General features: G+C 43.1%; 1 protein-coding gene across 3 annotated transcripts; it reads left to right on the plus strand.

The window, feature by feature from the left end:
* Positions 1 to 1,110: 1,110 nt before the first annotated feature.
* Positions 1,111 to 18,501, plus strand: LOC308588315 (ubiquitin-conjugating enzyme E2 variant 1). 3 transcript variants are annotated; one of them, XM_081196791.1, is made up of 5 exons: positions 1,187 to 1,258; positions 5,373 to 5,637; positions 14,104 to 14,252; positions 16,680 to 16,805; positions 17,598 to 18,501. In XM_081196791.1, exons 2-5 carry the CDS (start codon positions 5,595 to 5,597, stop codon positions 17,742 to 17,744), a joined length of 465 nt encoding a protein of 154 aa, XP_081052917.1. In that variant the 5' UTR covers positions 1,187 to 1,258; positions 5,373 to 5,594; the 3' UTR covers positions 17,745 to 18,501. The 3 variants fall into 3 exon arrangements, with proteins under 3 accessions (XP_081052918.1, XP_081052917.1, XP_081052919.1); XM_081196792.1 differs by lacking the exon at positions 5,373 to 5,637 and having other exon boundaries at positions 1,111 to 1,258; XM_081196793.1 differs by lacking the exons at positions 1,187 to 1,258; positions 5,373 to 5,637 and adding an exon at positions 7,954 to 8,068.
* Positions 18,502 to 18,887: the final 386 nt, after the last annotated feature.

Below are 18,887 nucleotides of genomic sequence, written 5' to 3' on the forward strand. Positions count from 1 at the left end.
TCACACAAGGATGAGGAATCTGGCCCTCCAGGTTATGTTGGACTCCAGGTATCATTGGCTTCAGTCCAAATGGTCAGTGACAGTGTTCAGGAATGATGTGGGCCACAGACTATACAGCCCTGGCTCAGAGTCCTCCCTGTACAGCGGATCAGGTGGGATGGGCAGAAGAACATGCTCCCAGCCCAACCGGAGTTTGGAATTAGCAGCCTTACAGCATTTTTCTAAGTGTAATCAGTAATGAAAAGTGCATCCGAACACCCTAGTTACTTAAAGATCTGGATTTTCACCACAAAACTCACAAACTGGCCCATGGACCCAAAATTATATTTTTTTCCCCTTCCTACTTATGAATTGTGGCCAGGGATTCATTAGGATTCATTCAGGCTGGGGACTCAGGCAGCTGGCTTTAAGATAGCAAATGCTGAACTTATTGTTATTTATTTTTTAAACTGCCAGGGAGGGCAAGACTGGCGCAAGAAACAAAACAAAACCTTCGATGGCCTTGGGCTCCTAAACTTGTTGGTTGGTGGGGGTGCCATCTGCCTTGAAGAAGTAAATGGTCTTGGGCTGACCTTGTCCTGTAAATTAATGCTATTATTTTGCAAGAGAGCTAATATGTCATCTGCAGACCTGCGCCAAAGGTTTTTTTTGCAGTTGTTTTGCAGCGAAAACCCAGTGCTTTGCAGCGCCCCACACAAACCGAGTTATTGATCCTTCCAACATGGGGCTTGTATCTAACATGAACTACCCTCTAGTGGCTTTAAAAGAAGATTGGGCATGGAGAATATGCTTTTGAACACCAGTGGCTGTAAACCAACGGGAGGGGGAAATGCCCTTGTGGTCCAGGCCTAATCCGTGGCTCCCCCGCACCTGGTTGGCCCCTGTGAGAACAGGATGCTGGCCTAGTCGGGCCGCACGGGCTCTTTTGTTATGTTCTGACGTCCCGCCCTCCCGAGCGCCTCCTTTTCCCCGGCGAAATACGTGCACCGCAAAGACGTTTCAAAGCAAAACGAAAACCCGCGCGCTGCGGGCAGGCCAGCTGCGGCGAGACGCTGTTGGTCCCGCCCGGACCTCCCTCGGAAGGCGTGTGCGTCTGCGTGCGCTTTTGTTCTTTTGGTTCGCCGGGCCCCGCGCCCTCCCGCCCCCGGAGCCACTTACCGCCGCCGCAGCTCACTTCCCGCGTTGAGGTGACGTGGGCGGCAGGGAGGCCGGGCTCGCAGCGACAAGCGGCGCAAGATGGCGGCCACCACGGGCTCGGGTGAGCGGGGGACCCGGCAGCCGAGGCCGGCCTGGCCTGCGGGAGGAGGGCACGGGGCCTCCTCCCCCGACAGCGAGGGGTCGGGGAGTCCTCGGGGGCGGGAGGAGGGAGGGACCCGCTTCATCCTCCCCCCTCAACCAGGCGGGAGCCACCCGGGGCTCGGCGGCTGGGTGTGTCTGGGGCCCGAGGGGCGGTGGCCGGGGAGGCCGGTGTGCTGTGGGGCCGGAGCGGGGCTGAGGCACGGGGAGGCCAGGGGCCTGGGCCGGGGTGGCGCTGGAAGGCTGGCGGGGGCGGGAGGGGGCCGGTGGGCTCTGCAGGAAACGTGTCAGGGAGGCTGATGGGACCGCATGCGGGCAGCCAAGTAGAGCCTCCATGTTCAGAAGCACTGCACCTCCGAAGACTGCGGCGGCCCTCGCGCCCTCCCTCCTAATTTCTAACTACCCTTGTCCGATTCCCTGGCAGGCTGCGACTAAGAAAGCAGGACCTGACGGGTTGCTCTTTTTGCTCTTATTTATTACAATTATATGCCGCCTTTGTTTTCCAAGGAGCTCAAGGTGGCCCGCGTGGTTCTCCTCCTCCTCTTCCATCCTCTCAACAACCCTGCGAGGTAGCATCCCCCGCCCTGGATGCTGTCAGACCGCAACTCCCATCACTCCTAGCTAGCAGAACCATTGCTCAGGGATGATGGGAGTTGGGTCCCCAGCTGTTGTTGGGCTACAAGTTTGAGAAACACTGGAAAAGACGGTGACTGGCCCAAGGTCACCCAGTGAGCTTCGTGGCAGAGTCAGGTTTGGAACCCTGGTCTCCCAGGGTCAAGCACTCTTAAAAGCATCATGCCACACTGGCTCTTGCGGTTTTATTTGGGGTGGTCACTGAGGAATCCGGACCTGGAATGATAAGCAGCGGTTTTATTTTCTTGCTGGATTATATCCTGCCTGCCTTCTACGTTGGAACTTAAGGCAACATGCATGGGACTCCCCGGTGGGCTCCATTCCAGATGCTGATCAGCCCCAGCACTGATTAGGTTCAGCAAGGTGGCTGCATCCTGTGCCATCAGACTGTGCCCTGTGTTCAAGGTTGTTGGGGTTTTTTGGAGCACAGTGTATTTTTCAGTCACTACTGCTGCCTTAAAAAAAGAATTACGTATGTTGGTTTGCCAGCATGGAGGCCTCCAGGTATTTTGGACAATGACTCCCATCAGTCCCAGCTAAAATTGCCAGTGTTCACAGGTGATGGAACTTGTAGTCCTGGAGTGCACCACGTAGGCCACCCCTGCTGTACATTGATCTTCATTTATTGTAAAATGCATGGAAGTCCTTCTAGGAAGAAAAAATGGATATAAATATGTTAATCTATTTGTTTAGTACAGGATGGGGTGTGACTTCTAGGACACTACTTAGAGAAGAGGCAGGCTAGACAGGAAGACAGAGAGATGTCTTGCAAGGAAGCTGCTGTCTAATTATTACTGTCTCATTCATCCTCCAGAATGCTTCTCTTGCTACACAATAGCCCCAAGAGGTTGACTAGTGTAGCATAGTAACAGCTAGTAGCCCCAGTTAGCATGACAAATGGTTGAGACTTATGGGAGTTGTACTTCAAAATATCTGGAGGGCAGCATAGTTCAGGAAACCATGAACCAGGAAGTCTCTGATTCAAATCATGCCTCTGCTATAAGCTCACTAGTAAGGAATTGTTAGGTAAGCTGGAGGTTTTTCCATCCCTGAGCCCAGTCCCCACACCTATCATGGCAATACTGGACCACCTAACCAGGCCACTCTAAGGACTGCTGCCAGTGTAAAGTGAAGCGTTTTGGATACTAAAACATTATATGCATAATAAGTATTTACCAGGTTAGTCTACAAATGATGATCAGAAAGCATCATAGCTGAACAGGGTTTTGAACCTCACTCTCCATGTTCAAGCTCAGCATTGTAACTGCTACTGTCCATAAAACTGAGATCAGTTTTCAGGAGGTAGTAAAGTCAATGATAGTAACCTTTGGTGTTGGTAACAAGAGGATGAGGCATAAGTCAGAATGGTTGTATACTACTTATTGTAGTATACAGTTTTTCTAGATTTCTTACCTGTAAAGAAATGGATGGGCTTCTAGGAAAATCAGTGCAGTATATAGTGAGAAAGCTACCGTAGTTCAAGCTCCACCTTTGCTGTGGACAAACTGCATGGCTTTTAGCAAACCATGAAGTTCCGTGGTCACATCCTTGTCCTGTAAAATGGGAGCAATTGTGATGCACCTGCCATGATTGCTGCAGTGTGGACAAAGTAATTAGAGGGGAGTTACTCTCTTAATACCAGAATTCATAAGAAGAGCCTTCTGGATCAGGCCAGCGTCCAGCACCACTGTTCTCACAGTGGCCAACGAGATGTCTGTGGAAAGACTAAAAGAGGGATCTGAGTGCAACTGTATTCTCCCAATTGTGATTCTCAGCAGCTGGCATTCAGAGGCACACTCGGAAGTAGTTCAATGAAACTGATTGGTAAGAGATTCAGGATAGACAAAGTCAGGGCAGAATTACAGGAATGCTCTTTCACGTGTGAATTGTATCCATCTCTTGAGTGAGAGTGATCTTTTATTTCTGTCGTTTAGTCGTTTAGTCGTGTCCAACTCTTAGTGACCCCATGGACCAGAGCACGCCAGGCACTCCTGTCTTCCACTGCCTCCCGCAGTTTGGTCAAACTCATGTTGGTGATCTTGTATTTTAACCTCTATTTAAAAGCAACTTGGCTTGGTAGCTAATAAAATGACAATTGGGTGCTCACCTTTAAAGCCCCAAGTGGATTTGGCCCTGTGTACACGAAGGAGTCTCTCCACCCCCAACGTTCAGCCCAGATACTGAGGATTAGCTCCAAGGGTCTTCTGGCAGTTCCCGCAATGCAAGACCAGGCAGAGGACCTTCTTGGTAGTCCTGCCCAGTCTATGGAACACCCTCCCATCAGATGTCAAAGAGTTAAACAATTATGTGACATTTCAGACACCTGAAGGCAGTCCTGTTTCAGGAAGCTTTTAATGTTTGGTGTTTTGTTTTGTCGCTTTATATTTTGTTGGAAGCAGCCCAGAGTGCCTTGGGTAACCCAGTCAGATGGGTGGAGTATGAACTATTATTATTATTATTAATTTTACTGATGAAGAAATTTTATTCTCAGGGTTTACCATTGATCTTCTCAAATTCTTTTCTGGCTGTTGCTTCAAATTTGGCTCTGATCAAGATGTTTTAAGGCAAAAATTGGCAAAAGAAATAGCATACTAGGCTTCTATGGTCAGGTGATTATTTAATACTCAAAATCCTTCTTTCCAGAGCTTAGGATAGAATATATATCTAGGGGCTATAACTCTATATAGGGGCTTTGTTACTCTATCCTTACAGCAGCTTTGTGAGGTGGGTGAGCCTGAGTCAGTGTGACTGGCCAAAAATGGCCTAGTAGGCTTCACATCTCCCTAGTCTGATGCTGTAAGCAATATACCACTCTGTTATCACTCCTACTTCCGGGCAAAGTTCTGTTGAGCAAAAATATGTTTCCTGAACTTGTTGGACAAAAACGCCTACTCTCAGTTTTAAAGTGTTGTTGTTGTTTTTTTACAATAACAACAACAACGATGTTGGAAAAAGTAAAAATACAAAATCGTAAAAACACAAAAATTGTGGACCAGAGAAATGATTAAAGGTTGCTTCACTCCTCATAACTGATACTTTCTGCCTTGCCTGTGCAGAATAGAGCTATAACATTGGTTTTGTTTTCATGTTCTGCCTTGAAACTTTAGCATAGAGACCTATTTAAATACATTACCACACAGGAAATAATTCTTGAATGAGGAATTGAAAAGCTACCTCTGCTGCTTTTAGAACCAGTTTTCATTTTAGAAGTTTGAGGCGGAAGTATGGTTAACAGTATTTAGCAAAATGTCAGTTAATTACTTAAACTTGCTTGAGGCTCACATTTTTACAGAGATGTTTTTCATTCCTCCTATAAATGAGTTCTGTTTCAGCTACCAGATTTGAAGTGCTGGCACCCCAGTTCTCAGCACTTGCACTAGCTTGGTGTACTATCACTGCAGTGCCAGCCTAATGCCATGTTTTGTGCCATTGCACTACAACAGTGGGTGGTACATTCTCTGTTTGCTCTTGCAGGAAGTTCTAGCACTGGGCTGTTTGTATAAAATGTGATGCTGACATGGGGACCTCATGTCCTTTCATCCTGTCAAGCCTGCAGTCTCTTAATCCTTTGCAGCTGCTGACTTTGCAGTTTAGACTTGGTTGGAAGAAGAACAAGGCAAATGACTTTTATTTTCCTGGATGGCTTTGAGAGCATTCACTGAGAGATGCCACTCTCCTATTTCTCAAAGAAACAGACTTACAGTTTGGGTGAGTGGCTTCCACATAACATTAGGCAGGCAACTTCATTGTACAGTTTTAGGCAACTGCCAAAAGCTTTTATTTATTTATTTCAGCAAGCCTTTCTGGCCACATAATTCAGTCATGTGTATTTGTTTTTAAATTCTGTCAATACTGTCTGTGTTTTACTGAGAATTAATTTAACTGTGTTATGTACACTGCGAGGTTCATTGAGTAAGTGGTTTATAAAATGCCTTAAATAGCAGGATAGCTGGGTAATAATTTAGAATGTACCGGGCCCATGCACATTCAGATAATATTGCTAGACAGCTGATGGCTGGGCTCTTGTGCCTGCCTGTCAGTCTCTACCCCAAGACTGACCTTGTACAGTTAAAAGTAATGAGATGTATCTTCCAATTTTGATCATGGAAGGACACACATGTGTATTGGCAGTTATTGCTTAAATTTGAAAAATAAATAATGGGGTTTGGTCATATCTTGAAGGTAGAAGGTGTGGCCTACAGATGTTGAACTCCAACTCCCACCAGCCCTTGCCAGTATGTTTGAAAAAATTCTTCTGATGTATGTTGAATTTAGCATTGTGTGTGAGAGACAGACAGACAGACAGACAGATAGATAGATAGATGATAGATAGATAGATTTGTGTGTGTGTGTGTGTGTGTGTGTGTGTGTGTGAGAGAGAGAGAGAGAGAGAGAGAGAGATATTTTGAGACAATCTTTTTTGAAGTAAGCAACTAATAAATAATAACAACAACAACAACAACAACAACAACAACAACAACAACAACAACAACAACAACAACAACAACAGCAGCAGCAGCAGCAGCAGCAACATGTTGAGGGTACCATCTTGGCTACCCCTGGCCTGCAGCGTGGGTTTGGGCAGTTCTTAATACATTTTGGGGCAGAGTGTCACTCTACAAAACTTCTGACAGTGATTCAGGTTAGGGTGGGACTGTGCTTTTGTCCTTTGTCATGCTTAATTTCTCCTTGTGCTTTCCTCTCATTACTTTTGTATTGCATGAAGATTCAGCACAGGTGTAACAACGTGTAAAGAAATGCAACCGCCTTGTGACTGTTTTTGCGGCTGGCAAACATGTGCTCCTCTAGTAGCAGTGAGCAATATATGGTATATGGACAAATGAGGCTGTTAGGCAAATGGCCCACCACACCATTGGCTGTTCTGACTGGCAGAAACTCTCCAGGGTTCCAAACAGAGTGGGAAGGGGGGCTTTTCTAGTCTTACTACTTGAAATCAACCGGAAATGCCTGTATCTTGGGCACCTGTGATGATGAGTTGGCAGCCTTCCTTTCTATCTATGAAGCTGTAGTGGTGTCTACCGATTGTCTACCAATAATCCTTGCCAGCTGCCCAGTGCCAAAGTTTGGAGGAAGGCTAGGGATTGTTTGACGGCTGTGTAGCCAGGGCGCTCAAAGAACCTTGGCTGTGCAGGGCCAAAATAACAATACGCCCCACCTGTAGGCTTTTCACACTCCAGAGCAGGAAGGGTGGGCAGGGAGAGCATTGTCCAGTGGTGTATTCAGGCTCTGGTAGCCAACAGTCTGCTCTTTCCACCTAGAGATACCAGGAGGGCTTGATGGGAGCAGAGGGTCCTGTAGCTGCTGAGTACATTATTTGGCTTTCCTAAGAAGGTGAGCAAAAAAAGATAGATCCCTGGTTAAAGGTGGGTTCCTAAGCTTGGAAAGGCTAAATGCCTAAAAGCTCTAGAGAATTGTGTGGAAAATCTTGGTCTACTTGTTTGGAAAAAAATGAACACGTAATATCCAGAAACCCATGCTGTGGCCCAGAAAGGGAGATATTTCTTACAGTTTAATAGAAAGGTTAGTAATTTATAGCCTATCTGAACAGTGGGTGAAAGGAAAGTCGATGCTGTATTCTATGTTTATGTGAGTTTGAGCAAAGGCTCTAGAGGCGATGTTTCTTTGGGTGAAAAATAAGTCCCATTTCAAATGCATACATCAGGGATTTCTTTTTGTTTTCAAACTGACAGGGAGCATCTTTTCTAGCAGGTAAATTAGAAGTTAGCATTTTGTGTTCAAAGAAAATCAAAATGCATTGTCCAAAATGTCAAATAGATTTATGTTTTAGGTTCATTCAGAATAGGCTGTGAAAAGTATAAACAACAGGATTCATTGAGAATTCAGCATACGAAAAATCTTGAAAGGGTTGTTTTAAACTTAGGACAGTTCCAAACCAATTCTCTTCTTTGTGAGTAGGATGAAACCATAATAAGGGCAAAATGTCTGTGGGTCACCATTCTGCCAAATGTTTAACATTCCCTTCTCTCCCTGCTTCCGATTCAGATGGAGTTGGCTCTTGATCAGTAGCAAGGGGTAGCATTGGGTGCACCCCAGGATCTATCAACTATCAAAATTATGAAAACTTAAGATTTGTGACTATATGGAATTATAGATAAAAGTAGGTTAATTTAAAATAGATTAGCTGTAACATATGTTCCAAAATGTTATTTTTACAAAGCTGTGTAATATCCATAGAAACCTGTTGGTGTTTTTTTTTAAAAAAGAGTTCTGATCTCTTTAGAAATAATGAATTTTATTACGAAATCACAAGAATCAGCACTGTGATCTCGTGGATGTTATTTTGTTTGTGGTAATGCTGCCTGGCCGTTTCTATTAACGGCATGGAATGGTATTCATAGATTACAGTGAGTAATATCTACCCATGAACTCTGAATAACCTCTGACATAAGATTGTAAGAACTGACTTTCTAGTTTAGACCAAAGGCCCAGCTGGGTAACGAATTGTGGCCAGTGAGCTGCCCTGGGAAGTTTTTGAGCAGTGCAGGGTGGAAATAGCTGCCCCTTATTGAGCCCTAGCAGAAGTGCAAGGCCTTTGACTATAAAGCTATTATGGCAAATGTCTTCTGATAAGTGTACCTTACATGAATTTGTCTGATCCGTTTTATGGCTTCTGTTAAGACAAAATATCCTCTTAAATATTTTTTGTTGTTGCATGTGCTGTTATTCCCCCAGTGGGGAAGGAAAGTTGCAGCTCAGTGACAGTTGCATTATGTTCTAAGAACAGGAGAATGAGACATGGATTGCAGAATCTCTGTGTCTCTTACAATGCCTAGGTGTTTCCTTAGGTGCATAAAAGAGTATAGATGTTTTAAGTGACAAGGAGAGATTGGTAGCAAAAGCAGGTGATAATTCTTGGAAAATATTGTAACAATGAACGGTAGAAGATGCTGTGAATCAAAGGATCTGATAAATGTTAATTTCGACAAAGGGGTGGGAAATCATTTGAGTTTTAAACCCCAGTTTAAAGCATAATGAGATCCCAATAGGATGGAGCAGTTTACATTTCATTGCCACATTAAATTCTGCCTGGTTAATATGACAGATTAATATTTTAATTAAGCTTTGGACAGGAAGCAATAGAATGTGAAACACCTAAGTGCTTTTCTGGGTTAATATTGAATCTAATCCTGTATCTCAGACTGGCATGATGCCACAGAGATGCAAGGTGCAAGCTTGAGAACTTGTTTTCTCTTCCTGCTGAACTATTCCAGTAAAACAATTGTGTAAACCTGATAAATCTGCCATCAGTCAAAATAGGATGGGTAAACTAGCTCAGTCCTTAGGCCATTTAGGTGGCTACCTTCTGGTGCAGAGGCAGACATTTGCTCTGTTCATGTCTGTGCCCTTCCCATTACATGTTTGGTCATGTTCATGGCAAAAATAGTTGTGTGTTTCTTGTTGCCATGCTTTAGGTGAAGTGGCAACTTTCTTGTGCTTGCGATCTCCAAAATATAGTTGGGAGGAATCTCCCAGAATCTCCCACAGAGCCCCAGAGCTGCTTTCTGAGACTCAGCACAACAGGGAAGAATGCTGACCTCCGCCCCATCTTGAAGGTGGGGAAAGAAACGGGAACCCGGCCCAGCCAGACTGCAGGGGCTTGAAGAAATTTGGAATGCCTCCAAAACATAGCATGACATCTTGGGAGGCAGGCATGGCTGATGTCACGAACAAATATTTGCTGGTTACCTTGCCAGGTGCCTCCTCAAATAAACTAGTTGCAGTGCCGAGCTGCAGGGGAGAGAGAGGACATCTTAAAATTTTGAGGTTTTTAGTGATGTTTCCATAGAAATGTGTTCATTTGACAATTGTTTTTAATATTCAGTTGGAAGCTGTCCAGAGTGGCTGGGGAAACCCAGCCAGATGGGCGAGATAAAAATAATAAATTATTATTAAATATTGTTATTATTGTACAGCAGTGATCTGGAATGCTCCCTCTAGATCATCAATTCAGATTTGGCAGACAGATCATATGCTAATATTATAGAATTTAAATCATAGAAATCAGAATTTTTACTAAGGGTGGCTTTTTAAACAGTGAAATTATTGTTGCCTGATTTGAGTTAATGTATATCTTGAAGCTGCTATCAACCTCTCTGGTTTTTTTTTGTTTTTTTACTACTGTAGGTGTCATTGTTCCCCTTAGGATGCAAAGTAACAACTGAGTAAATGATCAGTTCTGCTGCTTGGCACAAAAGTGATAATAGGAGAGAGCAGGATGTTCAGGAAACCTGTCACTGTGTCAATTATCTTATCAAGCATTCATTTTATTCCTTGACTTTCGAAGGTTCTAGGATGGCTGTAGCAGAAAAGCTTTGCCAAAGTAAAATCTATTGCGGGTGATAGTTATTCCTAAACAGTGCACTTTATCTTCTTTCCAAAGGTAGAAGTCTGTGCAGCTAACTAAATCCATAAAATAATACAAATGCAAGATTAAAACAATCATAACATACTACTGTGTCATATCATCATAAGCATATGAAGGGGTAACATAATATGTGCTTAATAATAAGTGATGAACACCCATAATAGTGACAGGTCTGTGCTGTTGTCTAAAATGTCCCTTGAGTAGCCACTCATATTAATGATTGGTTAATACTGGTTTTAAATGTTTTTATGTTGTACACTGTCCTGATACTCTACAACAAATGGTATACAAATACTTAAATAAATGAATAATTTTTCTAGTGTTTTCTTCTACTACCTAAAAGGTCAACTCTGGCAGGTCTTCCCTATAGACTAAGCACTTATCCACATTTGATCATTATTTAGCAGTTAATACACACACACACACACACACACACACACACACACACACACACACACACACCAATTCAGATGAGACCAAAGTTGTCCACCTCTACAGATAATTTGAATTTTTATTTGAGGAGCAACTTGGGTCTTTCCTGTTCATATCAGTAGGCATTCCCTTTTGTGTTTGTCCTTGTTTCCTAATTTGTTGATTACCGGTATATTATGCCAATTAAATACAGTGGTAACCTTGGGTTAAGAACTTAATTTGTTCTGGAGGTCTGTTCTTAACCTGGAACTGTTCTTAACCTGAAGCACCACTTTAGCTAATGGGGCCTCCTGCTGCTGCTGCGCTGCTGCTGCACGATTTCTGTTCTCATCCTGAAGCAAAGTTCTTAAACCGAAGTCATGTTTCTGGGTTAGTGGAGTCTGTAATCTGAAGCGTATGTAATCCGAGGTACCACTGTACAGACAAAGTATGCATCCAGATAGCTGTGTGCAAGAGGAGCACATTTCTTGGAAGAAGGTGTCTTCTCAACTGTGATATATTCTCATGCAAGCATTATTAGTCATTGAACCTATTTTAAATTGTACCTAGAAGTGAATAAGTGGGCACTTGCTCTCAGGAAGTACCTTTTTTTTTTTTTTTTACTAACTAGAGTATTCAAAAAGTCCTTCTGTATAAAGCATGTTGCACAGTAATCGACACTAGAGTTACAAGAGGTAGAGAAGATATTTCTTGCTCTTACAGAAAAGAGAGCAGTTGGTATATCAGATGTAATTAAAGGTATAAGGAAAATAACATGTACAGTGGTACCTCGGGTTACATATGCTTCAGGTTACATACGCTTCAGGTTACAGACTCGGCTAACCCAGAAATATTACCTCGGGTTAAGAACTTTGCTTCAGGATGAGAACAGAAATCGTGCAGCAGCGGCAGCAGCAGGCCCCATTAGCTAAAGTGGTGCTTCAGGTTAAGAACAGTTCCAGGTTAAGAACAGACCTCCAGAACGAATTAAGTTCTTAACCCAAGGTACCACTGTATAGGAAACAGTTTCAGTCAAACGCTTTGACTTTGCCCGATACTGTGAAACTGGAGAGTTCATATTTGTCATGGTTTCACTGAAGAAAAAAATGTAGTATGTTCACTTAGATGGTTTATAGTATCTGCTAAACAGATCTGAATTTTTTTCTGCTTAGTTCATGTTGCTTATAAACAGTTTATATTGCATTCCCCCCCCCCTGCATCAGACTTATTAAATAATATAAGCTAAATATTTGTTTCTTAGCTTTCTCATCCTTCATGGAATGTAACTGAAATGTGTTCCAGTGAGTTTTTCCATCACTGTTGGATAGCTATTGTTCTCTTGAGAAAAACCTTTTGGCTGCTAATTTGGAATATACTAGTATACTTAATTCATTGTATTTTGAGTTGTTGGGCGAGGGGGTTTGCCTCTGTAAGGTTCTGCTGTACTTCTATTATATTTTTACTTGGATCAGACCCTTAGTGGAAAAGCAACTCATGCACTGAACTGGGAAACCCATCCAGATGGGTGGGATACAAATAAATTATTAGTAGTAGTAGTATTAGCATTACCGTATTTTTCGCTCTATTAGACGCGTTCATAAGACGCGCCTAGTTTTTGGAGGAGGAAAACAAGAAGAAGAAAAATTCTGAATCCCAGAAGCCAAAACAGCAAGAGGGATCTGGCTTCTGGTATAGCCTCTTGCTGTTCTGGCTTCTGGGATAGCCGTGTGAAGCCTCTTCAGGGCAGCAGGATGAAGGCCCCCCCTGCCCTCAAGAGGCTTCGCACAGCTAAGCCTCTCCCAGGCAGCGGGAGGAAGGCTCCCCCAAGAGCCGCTCTCCCTTTAAAGAGCGCGCGGGGCGTGTGTGCGGCTCTTGGGGGCTTTCCTTCTCCTTCCTCGGGGAAAAGCCCCCAAGTGCCGCACACACGCTCCACACGGCTCTTTAAAGGGAGCGTTGAGCAGAGCCTCCCGCCTGCATTTACTTGATAAGATGCATACACATTTCCCCTTACTTTTTAGGAGGGGAAAAGTGCGTCTTATAGAGCGAAAAATACTAGTAGTAATCTGCTGGAGTAGCATGCATCCCCCCAAGCCTTGCATTAAAAATAAATGTTTGTTAGACACAAGCTAAGACACTGGTGCAGACAGTAAAGCAGCTGGTACTGTTGATTATGTGAAGCAAGACGGTGAACCAAATGGGTAATTGGCCTGATGGAGAGAGGCTGCTTGTTCCTTTGACATGTGTGCAGGATGGGTGAAAACTGGGATTTCTGCATAGTTCTTTTCTTTCCTTCTTATGTTTAGTTTCCCACACCTTTAGTCAGTCAATGGATACAATTCTTTGAACTTGGGTCCTGTTTCACAGGGGTGCTACAGCACAGCTTAGATCACTAGGAACTACTTCTTCATTTCTATAAAGTTGAGAGGGCTGCATCGCTACATTACCCGTAGAACAGAATTTTTGTTGCAGTTTTAACTTGGTGGGTTTTTAAACCCATTACTCGCATCACTGTCACCCCCCCCCCAGCCTTCCTTCTGATTGTCTCTGCCACCTGTTGTTGAAATCATAAAAACCAGCACACAAGACTTTCATTGATCATAATTGGCACAGTAAGGATGCAGGTAAACCATGCAGTGTGGCTGGCTGGCTGGCACTTTCTGCAGAAACTTGCCAACTCCACAGTGCGTATTTGCATTCAGGGAAAGGCAAATCAAAGCAGATATTCTGATGGGCATTCTCTCTCTCACACCCCTTCAGCTCTACTCTCTTCCCAAAGAAATGAGAAAGGGCCACAGATAGTTGTTAGCTGTGATTATTTTTCTCGGGGACCTGAAGTTGGCTAGCAGATTTGCTTGCATTGTGCCGGCCCAGAGTAGTATATAACTCTTGGGCATGCCATAATAGCCTCTTAAGTCTGGTAGCATAATGTGGTGGTTCTGCCACTGCATTGTGGATTCTCTTTCCTCCAGGCTCCTCTTCGGTATTGTTCTAAGATTTTGTAATTTCTCCGTAAAGCCCAAACGGGATACCTTCTGCAGAAACTAACCTTAGATGCATGTTGTTGTTTTCTTAAAATGTTGTATATTGTTGAAATTGGTGTGCATTGTTGCTTACATTAGTATTATCTTACTTGTAACTTTACTAACTGCACCATTTCTCACTTTTGGGGCTGCAGTCCTATGCCCATATCCTTGGGAGAAGCCCCATTGAATTCAGCAGGACTTACTTCTGAGTAAACATTCATAGGATTGCATTGTTAATTAATACAGTGTTCAGCATACTGGTGAAAAGCATCAGCTACCTTATTTTATTACCGTAAGTTCTCATCTCAAAACTGCATCCTGATTTGTTTTTAGGTGTAAAAGTTCCTCGTAATTTTCGACTGTTGGAAGAACTTGAAGAAGGTCAGAAAGGAGTTGGAGATGGGACAGTTAGCTGGGGTCTTGAAGATGATGAAGATATGACACTTACAAGATGGACAGGCATGATTATTGGGCCTCCAAGAGTAAGCATAAATTTAAACACAATATCCTATAAATCCCTGCTTTTTCTATGTCTGTTTCTGCCAGTGTGTGACAGGGTTCACTGGTTTTTCAGCTTGTGGCTTTTGTCATATAGGTAGTAGACAGTATGGACCACGTCATGCTAAATACTTGGAGTAAGATTTTTTTTCCAAATTAACCTAGGTTCAGTATTTCTGTCTTTATCCATGCTAAATGTTGTGAGAATATATGAACCATTTTTAGATTGCAGCAGCAGCAAAACACAGTTTGGCTTTTTAAAAACATTATGGGATGTTGCTGTGATTTTCTGTGCCTGGTAGACAATTTGTATTCATTCCCTGGAGTCCTGCATACCCCTTGAAAGACAGTTTGCAGACCAGTAAAATATCAGACTTTTCTTACACCATTTCTAGAAAATAGCATGTTTATCTAAAAGGGGTAATGTCACACAGTGCCCCCCCAATGTTCAATAACAGCCATCAATGGGAAGTTTCCTGTGTAGGTGGTGTTAACCATGTTCTATGATGCCTCTCTTTCTTTCCTTTAAAAAAGCAAATTATTCTGACATACTCTCACTCATGGGAACATTAACTTGCTGTCATGTAGATGCATGCATACAGACGCATCTCTGAGCTGTACTTAGGTGTACTTAATCATACCATGTACACAAGCACACACAACCACCCACAGGACACAAGTTTTAAAATACAGTACATTCATGGGGACATGCCTTGGACACGTGCTCTTTTCACCTCCATTCTCAGGCAGGTAAAATAATGCAGTCTCCTCTTCTGCCTGCTTTCTTCTCTTCTTCTTTTCCTTACTTTGGTTGGATAGTTGCAAGTCTTTCCCCCCTCTTAATTATTTCTTTTCTTTTTTGACATTCTCTGCTTTCCTTTTAGCTACAGACAGTGTAGCTAGGAGAACGAGAAAGTGTGAGGATAGTATGAATTGTTCTGATAAAATACCTTGGGCCAAATTCAGCTAACAAGTCCCACTAGCAGATGCCCTCATGAGGACTTCGGCTAGCAGGCTTTCTCCGCTCTCCTCCTTCATGTGCCTCCCATGTCCCCAGTTGGGGGGGGGCGTTGTCGGGAGAGTCCCCAGAACACACAGCGGGAGAAAAGATAAGGGGGTTTGTTCCATATGGCAAGCTGAAATACAGTCCATAGCACTGTGTTGAATTCCTCCCCTTATTTATTCTTACCAAAGCAGTTGCAAACTAATAAATATTGTGCCTTAAGTTGGTAAGTTATAGATTGCTATTACAGAATCCATGTGTAAATCCTTTTCAGCTCCTAGAAGGAAGGTCAGGTTATGAAGCTAACAAAGTTAGGTCGTATCCAATGCTGCGTGCATGATGTTCCACTCAGCACAATGCAGGTTCCCTTCCCCGCATGCCCTCAAATCTGTTTCAGAGGGTGCTCCAACCTTCTGGAGGAGCTATGGTGGATTGGGGGAGGGGGTTGCTGCTGCAGACGAAAGGAAAAGAAAATTCTATTCCATAAGCAGAAGTCTTCTGCTCTAGCACACGGGCAAGCATTGGATAGGATCCTGAATTTGCAAGTCACTGGGTCACATTGAACAGTGTGCATCTAATGCCAGCTGTTCTTTACTTGTCAATCTTTTTTTTTTTTAATTTTTGGTTCCTGGGAAAGCTAAGTCAGAATATGGCCCCAGGCCCATTCTTTTACTGGATCCAAAGGTTCCACTGAGCAAGCTGTGCCACCTATCTAAAGACTTTCATTCCCCATCCCATAACTGGTTCTGAATTATGGGAAGGCTGCCCATAGCAGGCTGGGGAGGTGATAAGGGACTGGTGACCCCTCTCAGGCATCCATATATGGAAGCAAAGGTCCTTCTCATGCTGGAGGATCCTTGCAAGCAAGCCGTGATTTAGTGCAGGGTTTCCCAAAGTTGGGTCTCCAGCTGGTTTGGGACTACAGTTCCCATCATCCCTGACGACAGGTCCTGCTAGCTAAGGATGATGGGAGTTGTAATCCAACAGCAGCTGTAGACCAAAGTTTGGGAAATCCTAATTTAGTGGAGGGCAGGTTTACAGCTCCTTCCTCCCCCGCCACTATTTGCAGACCCTGGCAACCAGTCATCACAAAATGGGCAAAGTTTGTTCAGAAGAGGGTGGCGTTTTGAGTGATAGATACATTGATTTGTCAAAAAGAAGAGAGAGAGTGATCAGTTACATCTTGGAGATGCAAAGACACATTTGATGCTTCCATTAGACATGAATGTCCATCCATATTGAAAAGTCGTTTCCTATTGTATCATGAAATGAGTTCATGCAAACAATGAGGGCACAGCAGAGTGGGAATGTTATCTATGCTAATGTGAAACTTATCTCTCTGTATATCACCTGAATGTGGTCTTCCTTCGCTGATGGATCATCTGACACAATTTTTTCCCTCCCTCAGACAATTTATGAAAACAGAATATACAGCCTTAAAATAGAATGTGGGCCTAAATATCCAGAAGCACCTCCATTTGTAAGATTTGTAACAAAAATTAATATGAATGGAGTAAATAGTTCTAACGGAGTGGTAAGTGTTACATCCTTTGTGTCCCAGTAGTTCATGTACTGTTTTGTTTGCCAGTTTTCAGATGGGAACAGTTTAATGCATCTATCTAAGCATATAGCTGTTTCTTTGTTAAATCTCCCTTCAAAGTTAGTGTCTGCATTACAGCTGTATGTGTTTGGAAGAATTTCAGTTCTTCCATCATCCAGCTTTTAAGTGGTTCAATTTAAACAAGTTTGCGTAATAACCAAAACTGCAGTATAGATAGATGACTTTTCCAGATACTGATGGGAGTATGATAACTTATCAGTTAATAAACAAAACTTGCTGAGTGACCGAAAAGAGGTCTTTAGGTTTTTTTCCCCTGTAAATTTCCTGTGGCAGTAACCAGAACCGAAATAGCCTAAAAATAAGCCTTTCACCTTCCAGCCCTACTAATTTAAATTTGCTTTTGCTGATTGATTTGCTAAATCTTTGACTGATTAATTTACAGCCTTAGGCCAGAATCCGAAGTACTTTAGATGTGTTTAACTTTGTGTGAATGTGATGTTTTTTTTGTATTTTTTTAAAAAAATTATTCTGCAAACTCCCCACCACCAGTGGGGGTTTTGAAAATCCAGTTTGGTAAAAGTGATGAACTGTGTTCATTAGGGGTATTCTTCTTTTAAGAAGTACAACTCAAAAGTCACCTTGAGCATGTGATAGTACCTGTGTGAGTCTTTAGATCCCGGCAGTGGTCATTTTCAGTGTTACAGGTGCAGTGGGAATGTGAAGCAATTTAAAACTCATGGCTGTGGTTCTTTTATTTGTTTCTAGGTGGATCCAAGAGCCATATCAGTCCTAGCAAAATGGCAGAATTCTTATAGTATCAAAGTTGTTCTGCAAGAGCTCCGGCGTCTAATGATGTCTAAAGAAAATATGAAACTCCCTCAACCACCTGAAGGACAATGTTACAGTAATTAATGAAAAAACAACAACAACAACAGAAAAATCATGCCCCTTCATCAATTTAAGCTCTCTCCATTTTCCACAGTAGTAAATTTTCTAGATGCATCTTGTAGACCTCCAAAGTACTGGAAAGGAAGTTCCCTTGCAAAGGAAAGTCTATCTTGAGATACTGTAAATGATACTAATTTTTCCCCCCATTTGAAAATAAGTTGTGCTATAACAAATAATGCTGTCATGTGTAACCACTGTCCATAGTTGAACTTCTGGTATCAAGAAAAAGTCTATTTAAATTTATTACTGTCAAGACCAGTGTGGCACATTGAACTCGACTGTGAAAAAAGCATAAAAAGCAAACGTCACACAATCACATTGCTGTGTGTTTGGCCTGGGTTTCTCTCTCTCCACCCCCTTTCTCTTTCCCTTTCTGTCTGACTTGTCTGTCCGCAATAGGGTTGACGCTCAGGGCTATTTATTAGGGTAGACACGAAGGGCACAATCCGCGGGGAAGTTCTCCTTGACCTTTGAGAAGAAACGAGGCTGCGCAAGAGTGTCGTCCCAGGCCGCTGCTCAGATCTCATTCATTCCAGTAAGGCTTGCTGAGGACCATGTCTCAAAAGGACTGTGCCCAAAGGTTTTAATCCCCAGTCCTAGGCTGGGGTTATCTGGACTACTAATGGGATGTGTTGGTATCCTCAGTCATCCCTCCCTTTGTGCAGGCTCTAGTAAAATGCTGAGTGTGTCTCGGGGTTCTTCTTTATTTTCTGTTTTTTTTTTTTTTTTAAATAATACTATAGTATTTTTTTTTTAATTTTGCAAGGGGCTGTGAGAGGAGGCTCTTCCTCCCCATAACCTTTGGCTAAGGCATAGATTGTATTTCTGCACCATCACCTTCCCCCATAATGTGGGCCTTGGGGCAATAGATCCGGGGCGGAGGGGTGTCTTTCAGTCTTTTCCCCTTTTTTCATAGTTGGGGTGCTGCTTTCTATTTGCCCCTTCTGTGACGCTGTCTTTTACACCTGGCCAAAAAAAGAGGTAAGTGGCTGGCAAACTGCCTGATTTTATTATTATAATTATTATTATTTTTGCCTCGTGCTTTCGACTTCTTCTGGGCTATCGGTTTTAGTCTTCGCCAGCTGGGAAAACAAGAGTGTCTGGTTT

The sequence above is a fragment of the Podarcis bocagei genome, assembly GCF_964188305.1.
Source record: "Podarcis bocagei genome assembly, chromosome: 5".
Lineage (NCBI taxonomy): Eukaryota > Metazoa > Chordata > Lepidosauria > Squamata > Lacertidae > Podarcis > Podarcis bocagei.

Bases quoted from the DNA above. Each gene is read 5' to 3' on its own strand.
- LOC308588315 (XM_081196791.1), top strand. From the start codon at position 5,595: ATGCCACTCTCCTATTTCTCAAAGAAACAGACTTACAGTTTGG. The intron at 5,638-14,103 runs GTGAGTGGCTTC...ATTTGTTTTTAG, and splicing joins GAAACAGACTTACAGTTTGG to GTGTAAAAGTTCCTCGTAAT. The intron at 14,253-16,679 runs GTAAGCATAAAT...TCCCTCCCTCAG, and splicing joins TGATTATTGGGCCTCCAAGA to ACAATTTATGAAAACAGAAT.